Below are 22,197 nucleotides of genomic sequence, written 5' to 3' on the forward strand. Positions count from 1 at the left end.
GCATTTTAATGAGGGAAATAAGTATTTGACCCCTCTGCAAAACATGACTTAGTACTTGGTTTAAAAACCCTTGTTGGCAATCACAGAGGTCAGACGTTTCTTGTAGTTGGCCACCAGGTTTGCACACATCTCAGGAGTGATTTTGTCCCACTCCTCTTTGCAGATCTTCTCCAAATCATTAAGGTTTCGAGACTGACGTTTGGCAACTCGAACCTTCAGCTCTCTCCACAGATTTTCTATGGGATTAAGGTCTGGAGACTGGCTAGGCCACTCCAGGACCTTAATGTGCTTCTTCTTGAGCCACTCCTTTGTTGCCTTGGCCGTGTGTTTTGGGTCATTGTCATGCTGGAATATCCATCCACGACCCATTTTCAATGCCCTGTCTGGGGGAAGGAGGTTTTCACCCAAGATTTGACGGTACATGGCCCCGTCCATCGTCCCTTTGATGCGGTGAAGTTGTCCTGTCCCCTTAGCAGAAAAAAAAACCCAAAGCATAATGTTTCCACCTCCATGTTTGACGGTGGGGATGGTGTTCCAGGGGTCATAGGCAGCATTCCTCCTCCTCCAAAGACGGCGAGTTGAGTTGATGCCAAAGAGCTCCATTTTGGTCTCATCTGACCTGAACACTTTCACCCAGTTGTCCTCTGAATCATTCAGATGTTCATTGGCAAACTTCAGACGGGCATGTATATGTGCTTTCTTGAGCAGCAGACCTTGCGCGCGCTGCAGGATTTCAGTCCTTCACGGCGTAGTGTGTTACCAATTGTTTTCTTGGTGACTATGGTCCCAGCTGCCTTGAGATCATTGACAAGATCCTCCCGTGTAGTTCTGGGCTGATTCCTCACTGTTCTCATGATCAATGCAACTCCACGAGGTGAGATCTTGCATGGAGCCCCAGGCCGAGGGAGACTGACAGTTCTTTTGTGCTTCTTCCATTTGCGAATAATCGCACCAACTGTTGTCCCCTTCTCACCAAGCTGCTTGGCAATGGTCTTGTAGCCCATTCCAGACTTGTGTAGGTCTACAATCTTGTCCCTGACATCCTTGGAGAGCTCTTTGGTCTTGGCCATGGTGGAGAGTTTGGAATCTGATTGATTGATTGCTTCTGTGGACAGGTGTCTTTTATACAGGTAACAAACTGATATTAGGAGCACTCCCTTTAAGAGTGTGCTCGTAATCTCAGCTCGTTACCTGTATAAAAGACACCTGGGAGCCAGAAATCTTTCTGATTGAGAGGGGGTCAAATAATTATTTCCCTCATTAAAATGCAAATTAATTTATAAAATTTTTGACATGCGTTTTTCTGGATTTTTTTGTTGTTATTCTATAGTTAATTAATCTGTCAATTATTTCTTCGATTTATTGATTTGCTGGATAAAAAGGCAAAAAAAAAAACATGTTATTTCACTTTATGTTCAATGTTGTCCTTCAAATGTGAAGGCTATGAAAAAGATATTAAATGTATCTATGTGGGCCATGCTATACATGTGCATAGGATTGTTTTTTTTAAATAAAATATTAGCATTATATTTTGAAGAAAAAAACCCTGATTGTCCACAAGCTTTAAAGCAGAAGTTAAATGCATATATTAAAATGTTTAAAAAAAAAAGACAAACAAAAGCACAAACTAAGAGTTAACACACACATTCACTCATCTGAACACAGTAACATGTTTCTTTATTCTGTAAATGTATGACAGTTCTTACATTGCTATACATGTTCTAACCCCATTACAGCTACTGCTCTCATTAAAAAAACACAATTCATTTTGTTTCTAAATATCACTAAATATAGCATCAAACAACATATTTTAATCAAAATGAATATTTTATTTAGAGTTATTGTGCTTCCTTTATTTTGCACGCTGTTTGATGCGTATACGTGGACTCGCGCTTGTCCAGTGAAGTTTAATGCTCACTCGCTGTCAGAACGAGTCTTCATGTAAAATGCTTTATGTAAAATACTAGCATGAATTTCTAACAGTTATAGATAAGGATATAAACGTAAAAAAATGTCATTTCTGCACTGAAGAAAACATGCCTGGGACACATTAAACAGCACACGCATCTGTAGCAGCATCTGACATGACAAGCCACGTTAATACACTTACGAGTTTGTTTGAAACGCTTAATATAGAACATTCTCATGTTTTGGACAATCTGGATCATGCACTTTTCCCACAGCAGCAGCTCACTCTGTGACCTCCGCTGTTTCTCAGACATGTTTAATTCATGGAAATGTGTTTTTCACCGTTCTGAAGTGACGTCACTGTGGATAAACCCCGCATCGGTATCGTCACAGACCCAACTAATCCATAATGAAATTTGCTATTGATTATTTTAATTATCGATTTTATCGATTAGTTGTTGCAGCCCTACTAATCACAAACATCTTGAATGTCAGAACACTTTAATGTAGTATTTGGTAGCAGTACTATATTGAAAAATGTAGTAAGCTTAACAAAGTAATGAAAATTTAAAAAAAAAAAAAAAAAAAAAAAAAAAAGAAGAGTGGAAAATATCTTACTCTGTTACAACATTTCCAGTAACATTTCTACATTTACTTGTAATTAGTAACCAACAATAAATGAAAAAACAACACTGCACACACATACATAGGACCATCTGAATCTAACGAAATCATATATATTTTTAAAATCTTCTTTTGATTTGTTACTTAATATTTATCAGCCAGTCTCTGGAGCAGGGCAATGATAGTGTCTTGCTTGGATGAGATTAACTCCAGGGCTGTTGCCATCCTTCCCACTGCTTCAGCCATGCTACCTAGTGTTCTTTCCTGGCGCCGTTTACGGGCGTCATTTTTGCGGTGACGCTGCTCATCCAGGCGTGCGCGTTCTTCATGACTGGTGATGAAATTGCGAAGAAGGGTAGTACGCTCACCTGCGTGCCCCTGCTGCTGGGCAATGCGAGAGCCCACTGAGCCGAGCTGAAGATGCAGAAACCTCCGTTTCAGTGGCTGCCTTGTGATCTTGGAAGCAGGTCTGGGGGAAACCGTGGGCATGGAACTGTCAGTGCTGCATGCAGGGCCTGGGTCTGGATTTGGGGATGTGTTACACAGCAAAGGGGATGTCACCAGCGTAGGAACTGGGGAAGGTGCGGTGAAGAGGCCACTAGGGAGCAAACAAGGAGTGGCCACTGCAGCGACTGACACACTGTGTGGCTGGTGCTCTTCAGACTTTACAGCTGTTTTAGCTGTGGTTGCAACTCCAACAGGAGTGGCTGAAGCAGGATCGTGCTGATTAATCTTTGTTTTTCCCAATACTTTGTCCATCATCTGTTATGTGAAGCGACACAAAAAATTTGATGTATGTAAAGACACTTTAAAAAGAATAACAAAACCTACCATGCTTACTGCTGTCATTATTTAATTCAGTGCATCAGCTAATTCAACATACCTCAAAGTATTCCCATGAGGTCTTGGCCTGGCCTCTGCCCAATCTGCTGCGCTCTTTTACTCTCTTGTATGTGACAATGAGGTTGTTCCATTTTCTTCTAATCTTTTCTACTGGCAGCAAGTGGCCAAGGTTCTCCAGCTCATTCTGGACATTCTGGAAGAGACGAGAGCGTTCATGGGAGCCATACACGTCCCAGCAACGATGCATCGCTTCAATGAGGTGCACAATAGCACGGTGGGTGAACTCGGATGAGGTAGACACTGCTTCAGGGTAGCCCCGTGCCGCAGTACCTTTTCTTGCTTCCTCCCTTCTAACAGCTGTGAAAAAGTAAGTATTAGGAATGCAATAATACCATCCCCCCGACCGTATACAAGCGCACTCTTTATGATACTTGTCAATACTGATATGGTTACCAAAATGAGTAACCTACTTAGTTACTGTACATAAACCTAATCAGTAAGTAATAAGTAATAAACTCCATGTGCCGAGTTTTATGGCAAAGATATTATGCCATTTAGTATCTTTAATAGAGAGCGCAAGGTTGATCAACCTGAGTGCTATCTACAAGTGTGGTCACAAGGTGTCTCAGTTCTCGCAGAACTGAAGTGCTTTCATGAGTCACAGTTCCTCTAAACACTAACATTACTACTCAGTGCTTGCCTATGATTTTGTGTGAACTTATTTTTAATCACCACGCTCACTGGTAAGTGCTCCACATTCATAAGGCGTTTTATCAGGTTACTTGTATTGCAGGAAGACGCTGTATGACCTCGTCTTGTTAAATCTCCGGCTCTCAGCCCCAAAAAGAACAGAGCAGACGCAGAGCGAGGTGTGAGTGCAGCAGGAAAGCAAGACCTCACGCTTGCAGGACAGTACTGGCAACATTTGGAAAGTTGCTAAGGTTTGTCCAAAAAGTCGCTAGATTTGTTGCTAGGGTTTTTTTTTTTATTATTTAAATAAAAAAGCCACTAAATTCGCTAAGTTGGCAACACTGGTCTGCACTGACAGCTAGATAAAAGGCAGGCTAAACTCGGCCTCTCCCCAGCAACAAGAAAATACAGAAGGAGAGAGAACATGGAGCGTTTCATTTATACACATTTTACTTGAAAAACAATAAAATGCACCGAGTACCCAAATGATACCCTGTCTGTGAATAATTTTTTTTAAAATTCGCACCCCCTTCTGATCTCTCCACACCCCCCTGGTTGAGATCCACTGAAATAGTCAGGATTTAACTGAGTTTTTTTGTGATTATTGCAGCCAAAAATGCTTGATTTTGCTGTGGCTTTTTTCAAAATTTGTGATGCAATTTTGCAGAGTTTTTGTGCTTTTTTTTTTTGCAGAAAACTACTCAAATTGGCAAAATTGCAATTCCACAAAATTGTTTTGCACGGCCTTTTGCAGTGATGCTTGTTGGTAAATAAGACCTTTTATCTCTACTCATGTTCGACGCACGTGAATCGAAGAGTTCTTTGGATGAATGCATGCTTTGATGACCTCACATTGCCACGTCTTGGCCCGAAATCTGTGGTAATTTCGAACAATTTCAAGCTCCTCTGAATATTGCGGCGTTTCGTTAATTCGTCACAAAATTGCAAAATCCTGGAGGGACTGTATAGTATCACATGGTATTGGAGCATTTGTTTTTACAAGTATGCGTGTGGTATCGGTAACAATACATACCTAGTCACAATAACACTGTAATACTAATATACTTTGTTATGATTTAGTTACATGTTGAATGTATTTTTGCATGCAATATGTGTTGGTACTGTGCATTACACACACACACACACACACACACACACACACACACCAATTTATGAAAAGACTCACCATGGGGTACCTTCTGGTCTCTAAATACAGATACAGGACTGTTTATACTGATAGGGTCTGCAATTCATAAAAACAATTAGAGGTTTATTTTGCTTCATAGTATTTAGAAAGGCACCAGGGTCAATCATGACAACTATTTAAACCTATGACTTCAGTAGAATCTGAGGTGCAAGGCTGTTTTGGGACTACTGGAGAAAGTGTAACCAGTACCACTCACAAAGGAACACAGGGGTCGGCTCCTTGAGCTGCTCCACATGATGAGCCGCAGTTACAGAAGAAATGCTCGCAGTCGACTCAGTTGCAGCTGGACTTTCATCGCAGGATGGAGGCATAACACTTTCAGATGACTCGATTTTCAGCGACACGTCCATCACTACACTGGGAGTCAAACAGTTCGTGTTAATAATGTTATAGTTCCGTGTTACGGTGCGGTTCAAAACTACGCACAAACAGTCTCCAGACTCTCCTCAGGCTTCCCGCGTGTACTTCCCTGAAAAATAAAAAATAAAAAGTGCTCAGAAATCTCTGCTTAGTGAGAGCTAAGAAAGAGCTTAGCGAAATATTCGCGGTATCAGGTATATTTCTTTTTCAGCTTAGTCTACAACCTGTAGTTAACAGTGAGGCACCAAAAAATAATGGCTGCACCCTTCACTATGCAACTGCGCAAATATTCCTGCGTACATCTACAACACCATTGGTCGCCTCTCGCTTACGTCACACGCAGCGCCTGCGCTTTTGCAGACGCATTGCGCAGACGTCAAGTATTCACGGCTAGGAAAGCGGAAAAGCGAAAGCTCTGTGTGTCTGTGTGTGTGTGTGTTCCCCCCCATTGTGAGGACCTTTTTGGTTGCGAGGACTTTTGCCCCCGTCCTCACAAAATTATCACTTAAAACCGAGTACACTGACCTTAATTATCACCATGATCATTATTTTTGCTAAAAACAAAATAACTTGTTTGTTCCTTACATTAGTGGTTAATTTACATGCGCGACTGCGTGTGTGTGGGTGTTTGTGTTTCTGAGCCTCTGCACTCTCCTGATCCTTTACATTTTCCTCAGTGGAGGAATTTTTCTGATTGGCCAGTTCAAATTTGGGACGAGAATCACTCTGGGGGAAATGGGGGCGGGGCTTATACCTTCAGGAGGTAAAAATTTTAATCATTATAATTAACCAATCATTAGTGACTAGTTTAATTGTGTTTTAGGTCTGGTTCAGATGCAAGACTTAGATCACATTCTTTTTTGCCTGGTACCCTTCTGAGAGTCAAGAACTTGCTCAAATGACGCCACACCGTCTCTTTTTCCTCTTCACTCCATGTTTTTTTCTTGTTTTGTGGTGTATCATTATTTGGATCTGCAGAAATAATGCATACCACTGTTTAAGTAAATATCATCTGACATGATAAGTCCATGTGAGACACTAAATAAAGATGACAAAAAGAGAGAGAGAGAAACAGAGACAAACGGAGACAAAATGAGACAGTGACAAAGAAAGAAATAAAAATAGAGAGAAAGACAGAGACAGCTTGAGAGACAGGGAGAGAGCGATAGAGAGAAGTGTTTGTGCCATTGTCACTAACAAATGACTAAAGTGCTGTTCATGGTTTAAAGTCATGATACATGATACATTCCAGGCAATCTAGGTGCACACAGTTATTAAACAGTATACAAACCTGCCTGGAATATGTTAAGCTACATACAAACAATGGGTCAAGGATTTTTGTAAGTAATAACCCCATTTCCAGAAAATTTGGGATTTTTCCTAAAATGCAATAGCAACAAAAATCTGTGGTTTGTCAAGTCTCTTGAAACTTTAATTAACTGAGAAAGAAAAAGAACAAAGAAAAGATATTCAATGTTTTCACTGACCAACTTAATTGTATTTTGTTAATATAAAATTTTTTTAGAATTTGATGCTTTCAGCACACTCAAAAAAAGTTGGGACAGAGGCAAAATTAGACTGAAAAGTTTTATATATATATATATATATATATATATATATATATATATATATATATATATATATATATATATATTGTACTTTGTCAGTTAATTAAAGTTTCAAGAGACTTGACAAATCACAGATTTTTGTTTTTATTGCATTTTAGAAAAGAATCACAACTTTTACAGAAATGGGGTTAGTATGTAGTTAATATGTGTGTTTACTGGAGTTTTGTGGTTTTAAAAAGATTAGTATGCAAGCTATCCATGGTTTCCCTGGTAGCTCCTGGCTAATGTGATACCAAGGCATATACTACACAGCTCTAGCTACAGAACATGTGCAAAAACACAAAGTTTACCACAGATCAGTTTACTCTGGCTAAAAAAAATGACATGCCCATTCTGAACATATATAAGATGTATTCCTGTTTAAAATATAATTCTAGAGTGATCTATACTTTTTAGCATGAAAACATACATGTAAAGGTGGATTCTGGGAAGGCTGTATTCTTTTCTGTTCTTCTGTCCTTTTCTCTGTCATCTATAAAATACTGACTTATTCTGAAATTATTGTCTTTAGTAGATTACATTAAGTCTTTGTTACCACAAATCTGTGACCAGGTTAGTACAGGCTATAATCAAGGTTTAGGTGGAGTATTAGGGCACGCCAACTTAGATTTTAGAGTCCAGTCTAACAACTTGGCATTAAGTCAAGTGTACTTAGAGTGTGCAGGCTAGATAGGGAATTTCCGTTTAGGATAACGTAAAGTTGATTGACCAATCAGTGTACATAGGGTGAAAGTCTAAACCTCTGGTTATTATAATATTCTTCTAGTTAATGTGTAGATAGGAAACAATGCATGATTATATAAAGCTAATTTTATTCAGATATTATTGGTCTATCTCTGTAGATTTTCGTGGTCATGACCTCTGGCTAGAAATAACGTTACTATAATTAAGTGTCACTATCTAAGGGGACTAAATAAAGTACTTTTTAGAAAAGGGCAAGCATGGGGCGGCCATCTAAATAATATTAGTCAATTACCTCTGGCTAATGACCAACACTGCCAAGTTTGTGACCGTGAGGTCCACGTACATGGCATGTCCGAGTGACATGGAATCCGAATGAACGAGCACAATTTAAAGTAAACTAGATAAACTAGAATTAATCAAATGTAAAAGATCATTAGTATCAAAATACAAATAACTAGGAAATAAATACAACATTGAGGTTTTTACAGTTGGAGTCACATTTAATTTAAGAGAGAGTCAAACTGAATTGGAATGACAAATTCACGAGAAAATTAAGTTGTGATCATGAGAAAACAACAGAAAACATTTTTAATCATGTATGGCCGCTTAGGGCTTCCGTAGTTGTGCAATGGACCGTCCCAGCACATTTCTGGTAGTGGGACAGGGTCCTCATCTGTTTAGTGTTCCCTAAGTAATATGTTTCAGCTGGTTAATAGATTTACTGTAGCTGATTAACCAAAAGTTGATTAAGCATGTTTTAATGTTGTAAGCTCTCTGTTTGCAACTGCGACCTCACGTTAACTAAAAATTAAGCTAGTGAGTTTACCGTTACCTCAGGATAGAAGCTAGCATAGTTTAATTAAAATACTTCTGAGGGATAAATTCGACTTTTCAAGAGCCTTGTATATATATCTCCATCTAAATCATATATCAAAATTATTCTTTTTAGATGCATATTTTGATTTATTTAGATTATTGTTGTTAAAAAGAAGTTAAAACTACAAGTATGAGTCAGGCTTCCATCAACTATTGTTTTGCCGCAATGACTTCTGGGACTTCAAGCGAGTTCGGTGCGCTCAGGTCAGCATCCAATGCATCCTCAATATCAAGAACACATCCGGGTAATTTCATGTGTCCCCGGTACTTGCATTCTTGAGTATTGGAATTGAACTTCGGCAATGGATGATGATGTAGAACGAGTTCATGAGGATGTAAGATTCCTTAAGAATGCATATTGAGAAACACCCTAAGACAATATTCTGATTCCCCAAATTCTGATTCCTGAGTCATGTGATGTCATGACGTCATCATGTCACATCATCACAAGGCGCATTCAGCCAAAGCCTTCTTCAATTCACGTGTGTCGAACATGAGTACAGCTAAGATGACTTGTTTACCAACAAACATCACCGCAAAACAATCTTGTGCAATTGCGCCAATTCAAGTATTTTTCTGCAGAAAAGTACAAAAAAACTCTGCAAGTTGCATCGCAAATTTTTTAAAAAGCCCCAGCAAAATCAAGCATTTTTGGCTGCAACAATCATAAAAAATCCACGAAACCCTGTTCTTCACATGTTTCAGTTAGTTAGGTAGTTGGTGTCAGCCATGATACAACAGTCCTGGAGTACAGAGTTCATTTGCTGTTATAACAGCTTCAACTGTTCTGGGAAATCACTAGATTCTAGATAGATTTCACTAGATTTTGGAGCGTGGCTGTAGGGATTTGTGTCCATTCAGCCACAAGAGCATTATGAGGTCATTCAGTGATGTCACACGAGGAGGCCTGGCGTAGAGTCGGTGTTCCAGTTCATCTCAAAGGTGCTCAGTGGGGTTGAGGTCAGGGCTCTGTGCAATCCGCTCTATTTCTTCCACATCAACCTTGGCAAACCATGCCTTTATGGAGCCAGTTTGTGTGCAGGGGCATTGTCATGATGAAACAGGTTTGGGCCCTTTAGTTCCAGTTAAGTGAAATCTTATTACTACAGCATACAAAGACATTCTATACAATTGTTTGCTTCCAACTTTGTGGCAGTAGTTTGGTGATGAACCCCATACGGGCATGATAGTCAATGTCCACATACTTTTTTTGTCAGTGTATAGTATATATAATTTATTTATGATGCATAGACAAATAAAACGGACCACTGTAACAAAAACATAAGCATCAAGTTAGTTCAATGCATGTAAAGATGTCTGTAAATCATTTAATCATTTTCAAGATTTTCATAAATTACCAAACAAAAGAAAAGAGTAGAAAAGGGAAGGGGTATACATTGATCAGCCATAACATTAAAACCACCTGACTAATATTGTGTAGGTAAGCGACACACACGCACCCGGCCATACACATGATGTAAAATAAAATGTGATTCATCAGACCAAACTATCTCCTTCCATTGCTCCATGGTCCAGTTCTGATGCTCATGTGCCCACTATAGGTGCTTTCGGCACTGGACAGGGGTCAGTATGGGCACTCTGACTGGTCTGTGGTTACGCAGCCCCATACGCAGCAAGTTGTGCTGTGTTCTGACACCTTTTATCATAGCCAGCATTAACTTTTTCAGCTCTTGGTGCTACGATAGCTCTTCTGTCGGATCGGACCATACGGGCCTATGCACCCACCTTGGACCATTTATCATCCATACTAACCACTGCATACCTGGAACTTGCTGTTTTCATTGTGGCCCTCACTCAGATCCTTACGCTTGTCCATTTTCCCTGCTTCCAACACATTAACTTTGAGAACTCCCTGTTTACTTTCTGCCTAATATATCCCACCCCTTGACACTGTATCGAGATCAATGTTATTCACTTCACCTCCCAGTGCTTTTAATGTTATAGCTGATCGCTGTAATGGATGGAGCCTTTATCTTATGAAACATCTTAATTAAAGTAAGTGCGCATATAGGTTGTCAATTAGGCTGACGTCCTTAAAAGCCCTATTCCTCTCACAGCAAGCCTACACCCAAGAGCCAGAAAACGAAACAAACAGTCGTATATGTGGAAATCGAAACTTAGACTACGTCCTATACTAGCATACTACCCTACTGAATAGTGTGTCTGGTATATACTTGATTTCACCACTGTGCTAGATTGGTATACTATTTAGAACGCTAGGCTAGTTGTTTGGTTGTTGTACTTTTGCCCAGCTTTGGCGTCAGAGCTTTCTGTTCCTGTGGATCACAGGACACGGACGCTGTCGTGCGCTTCATCAGATTTGAAGACTTGTAAAAACCAGTTCTTGGTATTTGAGACTGAAAGCCATGACAGGATAATACAACAGGACAACGAAACCTTTCGCGCAGCTATGGCAGTTCATTCAGTGCGCGTGGATTTTATTTTTTATTGATTTATTTTAATCGTATAGTCGCTTTTCGGGGCAACAATTTTGATTTATTTGGTTTTGGAGATGCAGTGCCCGGAATGTGGGTTCGCTCTGAAGGAGTCTTTCCGCTTTTGCCCCGAGTGCGGATACAGATTGAGCACGCAGCCAAGTAGCACTACAGGTGAGGGATTTCAGCTCCACTGCTTCTGGGATTTTACATCAAAGTAACCAGTGCACTATCTTCATGAAGTCGTATAAGATTTTTTTTTTTCGTTTTTTTCTCAAATAAATGTTTTGTATGTTTCTTTTTTATTTAATTTTATTTATTTATTTATTTATTTATTTATTTATTTTTTTACGTTTATCAGATATATAGGCCAACGCCTTCACGCCTTCCTTATGATAAATACAATATTACAATGTGATACATGACTATAAATACTTTGAACTTTATTACACGGATGGTGAATATTCATATGTTTGTGCTTTAAAAAAAATACACAGAAGACTGTATTAAAACCAGAGTGTTGATAAGTAATATTCTGTATGTCAGTGGTTCTCAACACGGGGCGCGGAGAGATGGGAAGGGGGGCGAAAATTGTTTTCAAGGAAAAACAAAAACAAAAACAACACCAACAGGGCATCATTTGGGGACTCGGTGTATTATATTGCTTTTCAAATAGAATGTGTATAAATGGAAAAAACCCCGCGTTCCCTCTCTCTCTGTATTTTCTCATTGTTGGGAAGAGGCGGAGCTTAGCCTGACTTTACCTAGCTGTCAGGACTGGAATAAAGTTGGCTTGATGTTGGACATGCATATTCTCCCCGTGCTGCGGGGGTTTCCTCCGGGTACTCCGGTTTCCTCCCCCAGTCCAAAGACATGCGTGGTAGGCTGATTGGCGTGTCTAAAGTGTCCGTAGTGTATGAATGGGTGTGTGATTGTGTGTGTGATTGTGTGCCCTGTGATGGACTGGCACCCTGTCCAGGGTGTACCCTGCCTTGTGCCCGATGCTCCCTGGGATAGGCTCCAGGTTCCCCCGCGACCCTGAAAAGGAGTAAGCGGTTGAAGATGGATGGATGGATGATGTTGGACGGTCGATATTTGCAGATATGCGGAAATTAAGGGACCGTCTCTAAAGTTACATACGACATTGTTACACACGTTTCTAACTTCAATAGCATTTGAAGAGAATGATTTACAGTCATATAACCAACTGTATAGTGTTCATGTAGGTGTCGGCTATAACACACACCTTTTAGATTTTTGATATTTAACCCTACAATGCATGAACCAAAAAACCTACACAAACTGACATTTTTGGTAACTAATTTTTTGTAGCCTGTACTGTAGCCTACATAAGGAACTGTGTACAGTTTAATTTATTTATGTACATGTTTAGACAGATTGTGGATGGGAGCCGAAGGAATTCAACATTATTTACCAGCATTTCCAGTCAACTTTTTGAGCCCTGTTGAACTGCTTCTCTGATATGGAAAGGCATGTCACATGGAACCATCTGCAGTTGTGACATACAATCTGATAAAAGATAATAATAATCTTATCAAATTGCTCAGTAATCAATTAGTTTCTCTCTCTCTCTCTCTCTCTCTCTCTCTCTCTCTCTCTCTCTCTCTCTCTCTCTCTCTCTCTCTCTCTCTCTCTCTCTCTCTCTCTCTCTCTCTCTCTACCTCTACACACACAGTTCCGTATACAGTTTTCAACAAGGCAGTTATCTGGTGGCCTGCTAACAGACATAAAATAAACATCTTTGAAATATTAAAACATTTGTGTATTGTCAGTACTTTTAATTATTTCATTAATAGGACTTTTTTTGGGTGAAGAAAATTATTAATTCCAATACGGGTCATTTTTACCCCCTTTATGCATCCGTGTAGGTTTTTTGGTTCATGCATTGTAAGGTTAAATATTTAAAAAAATCTAAAAGGTGTGCATCATATCTGACACCTTCATGAATACTATGCAGTTGGTTTTGTGACTGTAAGTCGTTCCCTTCAAATGCTATTGAGCTTTAAATTATGGTATATTTTGTGTATGAGCCCAATTGGTAGTGAAATTCATGTCAAATTTACATATGACTTAATTGTTTATTTTATATACAATATCAAAAATCTAAAAGGTGTGCTTTGTAGCTGACACCCAGATGAACACTTCACAGTTGGTTTTGTGACTGTAAGTCATTGCCTTCAAATGCTATTGAAGTTAGAAATGTGTATACCAATGTCGTATGTAACTTTTGAGAAGGTCCCTTAATTTGCGAATATCTGAAGAATATCGAACACCCAACATCAACATCAATGTTATATAGATTCATAAAAATCATAAAAGTTAGTTTAAAAAATCAAAAAAGTACAAAAACACAAAATAATAACATCTATCTATCTATCTATCTATCTATCTATCTATCTATCTATCTATCTATCTATCTATCAAAAACAGATTCTAGATTAGGTTATATAAAGATAGATTTTATATAAATAATCATTATACCTGGTCTCCTCCAATATGGGGGGATGGGGGGCATGCCACATGATAAGGGAGGCTTGGGGGGGGCTTTACTTACATAAGGTTCAGAAGCTCTGCTGTAGAGTAAGCCTACATTTATGAACTGTTTTCTTGACAGGTGGAAAGTCCCCAGAACAACAGGCCCATCAAGGAAAAGAGGCAAAACGAAACCAGGCAGATCCAGACATTGATACCAATTCATCCTCAGGGCATTGCATTGAGTTTCCAGGAGCTAGAGTGAGAGAAAAGGTAAACAGAAATATACTGTAGGTTGTAGGTTATACAGCATTTGTGTTCTAACCTAACAGTATAGTAATGCTCAAGTTCATGTAGACTTTCCTCTGCTCTTTTACCTCGCCCCTTGTCCAATGTGTCATTTTAATATTAAATTCCGCCATTGTGCATCACTTCATCTTGTAATATAGTGCAGTCAGATGCCAGTGACTGGCAGAACTAAATTATTATAGAATTAGAAATACTTAGACACTTATTAGCATAGTGGGGTTAAAATAATCCATTAGCCAATTGTCCATATCTCCATATCTATGACTAAGCCACATTTATTAATCTATAAATCTTCAGTATGGAGTTTTGCATTGATTTTGGGTATTATGGTTTTGGGTTTATGGTTATTTCTTCCTAAAAAATAGATTGCGTAGAAACCATTGTCCTCCCTGGTCAATAACATACTGATAGTTATTATTAACATTCAAAAATGTTTTTGGAAGAGGTGAAAAGCTGAACGCAAGTGGTACTGCTTGAGCTTGAGTTGGTCACACCATACTAAAAATGTTAAATAAATAAATAAATAAATAAATAAATAAATAAATAAATAAATAAATAAATGTTTTTAAATGGCTGCTGTCCTAGAATTTCATTGTTGGGAAAATTTTTAAAAGTGTCATGGGCCATGTTGCTCTCTGTTCTCCTCAGGAAATTTCAAATCCAGGTCTCAGTTCATCACAGACTGACACAAATCAAGATAAAGATGATTATACCTCTGAGAGAACGCACAATGAAATCTCTACTATCAAAGAAGATGTACCACAAGATGGCGCCAGTTTGTCTTCTGAAAAAGCAACTGAAGTTAAAGTTAGGCTGTCTGTTGATACAGCTTCCCAAAACACACAGACATCACCCCATGTCAGGGATAGAATGTCTTCCCAGTCTCATCAAACATCCTCTTCAGATCTTCCAAGCCAGTGCTCTAGCCAGTCATTTCCAGCACCACCTGGAATAAGGTCCTCTTCATCTGAAGCAACCAGCCAGAGTAATGTGGGGCCGGACTCTGGCAAGTGTCAACTCACTGAAGAACATATTGAGATGGAAGTGAACAGTATCTCTTCTGAGCCTGATCCTGCGAACAATCTCAAGACAGAGTCTTCAACAAATGATTTTTCTGTACAGTGTGCCCTGTCAGACTCTACAACTCAATCACAGATAAAGGACCAAAATGAACACAAGTTACCACCTAATGCAAATGAAGCAACAAAAGTGGTGTTGATCAGTCCAACACAGTCTTCCACAGCTGGCATATTGCCTCCTTTAGGTGATTGGACCACTAAAGAACCAGATACAAGTTCTCATGGGGACATTGCGAAAGCACAGACTGAAAACTTGAATCAGCAATCTTCAGTTCCTCTGCAGCCTTCAAACAGCCATACTACTGAAGTCACAAAAGAGGAAACGCACACATTGCAATGTACCACTGGACAGGGTGAAAAACAACAAAAGCCCTTGAACAGGAAATTATTTGGGCCACATAATAATGAGGTATGAGTTACTCTTAAAAATAAAAACAACTTATAATTTGTCACTTGCTTATGTCTATTTTTTGTTGCATGAACATTTATCTGACTCTAGGAAGGAATTGCTGCAAAACCCAAAGCAGACAATGTTGGCAACAAACAGCAAACTAAACATGAAGATGACACAGCACAAAACAAAGAAACAAATGCCCTTCAGAAGAAAAGGAACATAGACACCCCTAAACAAGGCTTTAACACTGAGAAGCCTTTACCTCAGGTGGAAAGTGTCCCTTCAAACCAAAACCATGAAGTGGGTTTTCAAGAAGTGTCATCAAAGAAGAAAAAGGACAACCAGAACTAGTATGTTTAGCTTAATCTCAAGAGATTTCACTGCCTTTTTAACCATTAAGGAAAAGTTTTTCTTTTTAAATTACTCTGTTCCTTCTTTAATGACTCCTATTTGTATGATTTTCTAAGTTTATATCTTAATCTAAATCTATTAGCACATCAAACCAACAACAGGATCCCAAAGACATCACCATTTTCTTTCATGCCATCTTATCCAAAGACTTTAACATAGACCCATCAAAAGACACTGTTACTATAAGATCAGTTGGTTTAGCAGGGAATTGGAATCAGGATATTTTGGAAATGGAAGTCACAAGGTAAGCCATTCAAAGCAGCATTTATTTATTTTTATTTATCTGATAAATATTAATAACAACAACAAAACAACAACAACAATAACAATTATTTTTGTTGTTGTTATTGCTATTATTATTATTATTATTATTATTATTATTAATTGATACAGTGTTCTCCAACTGATTAATGTTACTACAGCCCACTCAGAATTAATCTACGTTTACACTTCTGTCTGGAGCAGACTGGAGCAGACAATGGTTGTCCAGTAAAATAAAGAAATGATTGTAATGTCAACATCTAGGTAATTCTGTGATTTTTCTCACTAAGTTCCTGTTTCTGTTTTCCTACAGAAACCTAGGACATGACGGTTTTCTTGTGCAAGGAAAACTTGAAACCAGTAGAAAGAATGTTAAGAAGTATATTCCTTATAAATATGTTGTTCACAAGCAAGACAAATCACATGAATATGAACATATCTACAAAGACAATGCAAGGGGCATTGTTAATCGCTGTCTGATAATCAGAGAAAACTTACTTACACAACAAGGTAATTTTTTTTTATGTAGGAATCACCTACAACACTGGCAGAAATGTTAAATCTGATGTTATGTAACAACTATAAACAAACAAATAACCTCAGGTGACAACAAAAAGCACATCGGTTTTCAATATGTACTCATTTTTCTTAATTAGCAAGAATATACTGGCGAATGTACTGGCGATAGATCGGAATTTCAGCTTTTTTACGCCCTGATATACATCTACATGTGTTAAACAACTTAGAAAATGCCAATTTTTGTTTGAACCCATGGGTCAGTCCATCTCAAGTGTTACAATAATTGTAAAGGTATTTGTAAACGTTATTATTATTATTATTTGTAAAGTAATTGTAAATGGTTGCTTGACCGTTTAATTTTTTTTTTGATTATGTTTATGTATTGGCATTGCAAAACCACCAGTTTTTTTATTATTATTATTTTACTTGGTTTAACTATGATGGCCATCTTTGTGTTATGGCACACAACAAACTGTATAACAAAGTTATACAGTTGTTTATGGCAGTGGTAACCAACCCTCTTCCTTGAGATCTACCTTTCTGCAGGTTACATCTCCAACCAAATCTAACACACCTGTTTGGATTGATCAAGAACTTCTTAAGGCAATGAGTAGATGGTCAGATGGGCACAATTACGGTTAAAGTTAAAGTCTTCAGCAGGTAGATCTCCAGGAAGAGTACTATTTTGTACCAAAATAGTAGATCAGGGGTCTTCAAATCAGCCGTCGACACTCTTCTGCAGAGTTTAGCTCTAGCCCTAATCAAACACACCTGAACAAGCTAACCAAGGACTACTAGAAAATTATAGGCAGGTAAGTTTGGAGGATGGAGCTAAACTCTACAGATTTGAAGAACCCTGTGAGAGATCACTTTCTAGAATCATTTTTTTAAATTGCACGTTCTCTCCCCCATAAAAAAAGCGAAGTCTCAAACCCAAAATGTTCTGCATGCCAACTACACTTACCTAGGTACCCCTAAAATAAAATCTAGACTGAGACTCAATCTAGACTGTTCCCCTTATAAATTGACCCTAAGTGGAACTGTGAGCAATCTTGAGCATAACATTTGGACTTAAGTTCTAATCAGGTACCTTGTAATGTGCTCTAAGGTCAGTTTTTGTTCCAAGGAGCGAGGACATCCTGAACTAAGATATTGAGGTTTCCATAAAAAGCTGTGTAACCAACATTTGCTGTGTGGTTTTGCAACGCCAAAACATTAAATCAGAAAAAATAAAACAGGGTCAAGCAACCTGTATTGGGCCACCTGAGATGGAATGACCCCCACATATTATTTGTGATCAGAAATATTGGAACATGTGAGTAGCAGGTGTTTCTTGTTGCCCAGGTATGCTCTGTTAGAGTGAGTGTTAGGTGTGTCTTGTTCGATTTAAATCCACTTGTCTTCAGTGTATAACAAAAACAAAAGAATTGGCCTTGCCATTCCATTACTTTTGGAGGAGACTTTATATAAAGGTGACATATTATGTTTATTCATGTATTTTTTGTGTTGCAGGGGAATGGCACCAGTATGATGATATAATATGTGCAAAGCCTTCACATGGTAGGGTTGAAAGGATAATAAACTGGTTGGTGAGCATGAAGCCTGATTTATTGAGAGGAAGATCTATAGCAGGACAGATCATGTTGGAAACAATCAGTGATATCCTTGGTGAATGGAGTAAGCTAAATGTGAGAAACTTCTTTGTCCAGCTCCAACAGTTCTTCAAAACTTATTCACATCCCCATGTATATGAAGAACAGGCAAATCCATGGCACTCTTTGGAGTATGGTGAAAGTCAGGTATGATATACTAAGGAAATATTTATACCATATATGCCAAATCAAATCTTAAATCATTATAATACTTTTATTTGTGCATTTTAAAACTAAATTCATTGTTTATAATAATCTCCATCAATTGTCCTTTTTTTAGGTGAAAGAACTTCTCACACATTTCATGCTGACCAAGATTGCTTCTGTTCAAGCAAACAGAAATTTATCAATTCAAGATCAGCAAAGGGCAGTGGCCATCTTTCTGCTGGTTTATCTAAAATATAATCTACCCATAGATCAGAAATCAGCTTATGAAATTGGCTGGCTACTTTGTCTTCCCACACTGTCAAAGAAAGAATTCAGTTCCTACTGGGATGCGTTTTTACAGCCTCTTCAAGAAGAATGGTATGACTTTGGTCTCAATGGGTAGTTAGTCTAGTTAATGTGCTTTATATTAGTAATAGTTAATATGCTATATACACACACTGACTATTTTAATAAGAACATCTGTACCCTTCCTCAGTCATGCAATTATTTAATCAACCAATCATGTGGCATCAATACATAGAATCAAACAGATACGGGTCAAGAGCGTCAGTTAATGTTTACATCAAACATCAGAATGCAGAAAAATGAGATTGCAGTGACTTTGACTGTAACATGTAGGTTGGTGTTGGATGGGCTGATTTGTATCTTTCAGAAAGGTGCGAGAAAAAAACACATTCAGTGAGTGACAATTCTACAAGCCAAAATGTGTTCTTGATGAGAGAGTTCAGAGGAGAATGATCAGACAGGTCCCAGCATACAGGGAGGCGACAGTAACTTAAATAACCACTCTTTATAACCATGATGAGCAGATAAAATATTTCAGAATGCACAGCAAGTCAAAACCTGAGGCAGTCAGGTTTAAATAGGAGAAAACCACATCAGTTTCCACTCATATGAACCAAGAGCAAGAATGTTAAGATACACTAGGTAAAGGCTCATCAAAATTGGACAGTTGAAGATTGAAAAGACATTACTTGGTCTTTTTTCAATCTTCACCTGTCTAGTTTCAGTGTGCTGTGTTCTTGGCTTACAGGAGGTGAACTTGATATGGTCTTCTGCTGTTTTAGAACATCTGTCTCAAGGTTTGATGTGGATATTTGAGTTATTGTAGCTTTCCTGTCAACTGGAACCAGTCTAGCCATTCTCCTCTGACCTCTCAGACCGCTTCTCTGCTCATACAACTGCCACTTCAGTTCAATTCAATTCAATTCAATTCAATTCAATTCAATTCAATTCAATTTTATTTGTATAGCGATTTTTACAATAGACATTGTCTCAAAGCAGCTTTACAGAAATATATAAACACGGTATACAGATATTAAAAGTGCGAATTTATCCCAATTGAGCAAGCCGGTGGCGACGGTGGCAAGGAAAAACTCCCTAAGATGTTAAGAGGAAGAAACCTTGAGAGAAACCAGACTCAGGAGGGAACCCGTCCTCATCTGGGTAATCCACTTACTGGATGTTTTGTTTTCTTTGTTTTTCATTATAGTTTGTAAACTGTAGAGACTGTTTCGTATGAAAATCCCAGAGGATCAGTAGTTCATGAAATACCAGCCTGTCTGGCACCAACAACCATATCAAAGTCACTGCGAAGGTTTCTGCATTCTAATGTTGGATGTGAACATTAATTGAAGCTCTTGAGCTGTATCCACATGATTTTATTCATTGTGCTGTGGTCATATGGTTAACTGAATGAGCAGGTAAACAGGCATTTAAATTGGCTGGTGAGTGTATATACAGTGGATATAAAAAAAAGATTTTAAAAATTGCAATAACCTGGTTATTTTGTGTACAATTGTGCACACCAATTTACTAGTACTTTGTTAAAGCACCTTTTAATCTTGTTTGGTAAGAGTCTACCTACTTATCACATATATATTTGACAATATTATTCCACTCATCCTTGCAAAAATGCTACAGAAATATAAAATTGCTAGAGGATCATTTGTGCACAGTCCGCCACCTTCAAGTCCTCCCAGAGGTACCTTTAACACCACCACCACCCCCCTTCCCCGGACAACGTTTCTATTTGTATTTCACTTTCTTCTTTGCTATATCATATTACAGGCGGGAAAAGATCTGACAGGATTTAGTTTTACATCACAAAAAATAGAATTGTAACAGGGGTGTGTACACTTTTTATGCGTACTGTAGTCGATATTTCAAATGTGTTAATAATATACAATGTGCATGTTGCCATATTCACCTTACATGCATTAGGTATATTTGTTTTTCTTTGAATTGTTTAACAGACATACATAGTTATGTTTACAATTTTTTTTATTTAACAGTGTTGCAGATGCAATTCGAAAGTTTTGTCAGATTGCACTTACCAGAAAAACTACCAACTGGATACTTGTTCTTCCGTTGCTGCATTTTTTGGAGAGAGACAGCAAACCATTTGAGCCAAACACACACTCTACAGGACAAGAGTTTGACATTTGGGCAGGACTTAAAGGGCTGAAAATTCCTCTTACTCACGTTACAGACTCGCAATACACAAGGTAATTATGTTTTATTTGTCATATCATATCTTCATAAAACTGTTTTGAAATGCTGTTTAATCATATATTTATGTCAGAATAGCAAGAATGAGCTATTTCCTTGTATAACCACTGTTTATCGCTAATATAATCGTTTCTTGAAAAAATATTTCATGTGCTAATAGCACTTGAAGTATTATTTCAAGTGCTTTGTGAAGACATTAATTCTTAAAATGCATTTTGTGGTGCATTCCACGAGATTAAATGTAACTAATCAAATAAATGTTGTTAATATGTTGTTGTTGATGTTGTTTTAAAAATGTGTTGTTTTTAATAAATGAATAAATAATATTTGATATGGTCCCTTCCTATTATTTCTTACAAAGCAGCTCTATAAAGTCTCTGTTACCCCCTTCATTTACAGGGCGCTTATGAAGGTCATGGAGGACCATAAACATTTGCTTGACATAGATCGGTTACTTTCCCGTTCCTGGATGTGTTTGCTGGGTTTGAATAATTTGCTGGAATATATATCCTTGACTTCTGTGGATATCCTAGATGTCCTTATCATGCTAAACTACAGACCTGACAGCAAGGAGTTGCAACATGGCAGAGTGGTAAACTGAACTTCAGACTTACTCTATTTGCTCAGTTTATCTTACATTGTATAAATACTGAGACTACTAAAACAATGGGAATGTTAATATGTGGAATATACTTGAAACAATGACATATATATATATATATATATATATATATATATATATATATATATATATAAATATAGAAAATATAATATTCCAGACAAATATTTTGGACAATTTTAACGACTGTACTAATACTGATTAATGTGCTTATATTAATTAACACTATATTTTATGGAGTTATGGGGATTTATTTTTTACTATTTACTCAATTACACTTGCATAAAATATATGAAAAATCAATGAAAAAACAACTTTATTTGATGTTTACATGTATTTTACAGGACCTGAAGCTGTTGTTTTCAGATCTCCCTGATAGAATTAAATACCAACAATTCAGGTATATTGTAGTTATTTAAAAGCTAAAAACAATGAGCTACATAAACTATTTTAAAAAATACATAGACCTTGAAATTCTTTTATAAAACGTCTGCACTAACATGTA

General features: G+C 37.8%; 2 protein-coding genes across 2 annotated transcripts in view; one reads left to right on the top strand and one right to left on the bottom strand.

Annotated features, from left to right (window-relative positions):
• Positions 1–1,658: 1,658 nt before the first annotated feature.
• On the bottom strand, positions 1,659–5,928 carry si:ch1073-357b18.4 (myb/SANT-like DNA-binding domain-containing protein). Its single transcript, XM_017482577.3, has 4 exons — positions 5,469–5,928; positions 5,252–5,308; positions 3,416–3,732; positions 1,659–3,294 (listed from the first exon to the last, which is right to left on the bottom strand). The coding sequence occupies exons 1-4, from the start codon at positions 5,620–5,622 to the stop codon at positions 2,677–2,679; spliced, it is 1,146 nt and encodes a 381-aa protein (XP_017338066.1). The 5' UTR covers positions 5,623–5,928; the 3' UTR covers positions 1,659–2,676.
• A 5,087-nt stretch (positions 5,929–11,015) lies between these two features.
• The window catches only part of LOC108273946 (E3 ubiquitin-protein ligase rnf213-alpha), a 41,191-nt gene continuing 30,009 nt past the window's right edge, over positions 11,016–22,197 (top strand). The window contains exons 1-11 of the mRNA XM_017483655.3: positions 11,016–11,450; positions 13,912–14,042; positions 14,727–15,566; positions 15,657–15,901; positions 16,045–16,206; positions 16,537–16,733; positions 18,255–18,541; positions 18,675–18,919; positions 20,857–21,069; positions 21,473–21,665; positions 22,037–22,092. Coding sequence (XP_017339144.2) covers positions 11,354–11,450; positions 13,912–14,042; positions 14,727–15,566; positions 15,657–15,901; positions 16,045–16,206; positions 16,537–16,733; positions 18,255–18,541; positions 18,675–18,919; positions 20,857–21,069; positions 21,473–21,665; positions 22,037–22,092 — 2,666 coding nt within the window. The 5' untranslated portion in view covers positions 11,016–11,353. The remainder of the gene's footprint in view (positions 11,451–13,911; positions 14,043–14,726; positions 15,567–15,656; positions 15,902–16,044; positions 16,207–16,536; positions 16,734–18,254; positions 18,542–18,674; positions 18,920–20,856; positions 21,070–21,472; positions 21,666–22,036; positions 22,093–22,197) is intronic.

The sequence above is a fragment of the Ictalurus punctatus genome, chromosome 13, assembly GCF_001660625.3.
Source record: "Ictalurus punctatus breed USDA103 chromosome 13, Coco_2.0, whole genome shotgun sequence".
Taxonomy (NCBI): Eukaryota; Metazoa; Chordata; class Actinopteri; order Siluriformes; family Ictaluridae; genus Ictalurus; species Ictalurus punctatus.

Bases quoted from the DNA above. Each gene is read 5' to 3' on its own strand.
- si:ch1073-357b18.4 (XM_017482577.3), bottom strand. From the start codon at position 5,622: ATGGACGTGTCGCTGAAAATCGAGTCATCTGAAAGTGTTATGCCTCCA. The intron at 5,309-5,468 runs GTGAGTGGTACT...TATGAATTGCAG, and splicing joins GCCGACCCCTGTGTTCCTTT to ACCCTATCAGTATAAACAGT. The intron at 3,733-5,251 runs GTGAGTCTTTTC...ACTTTTTCACAG, and splicing joins AGACCAGAAGGTACCCCATG to CTGTTAGAAGGGAGGAAGCA.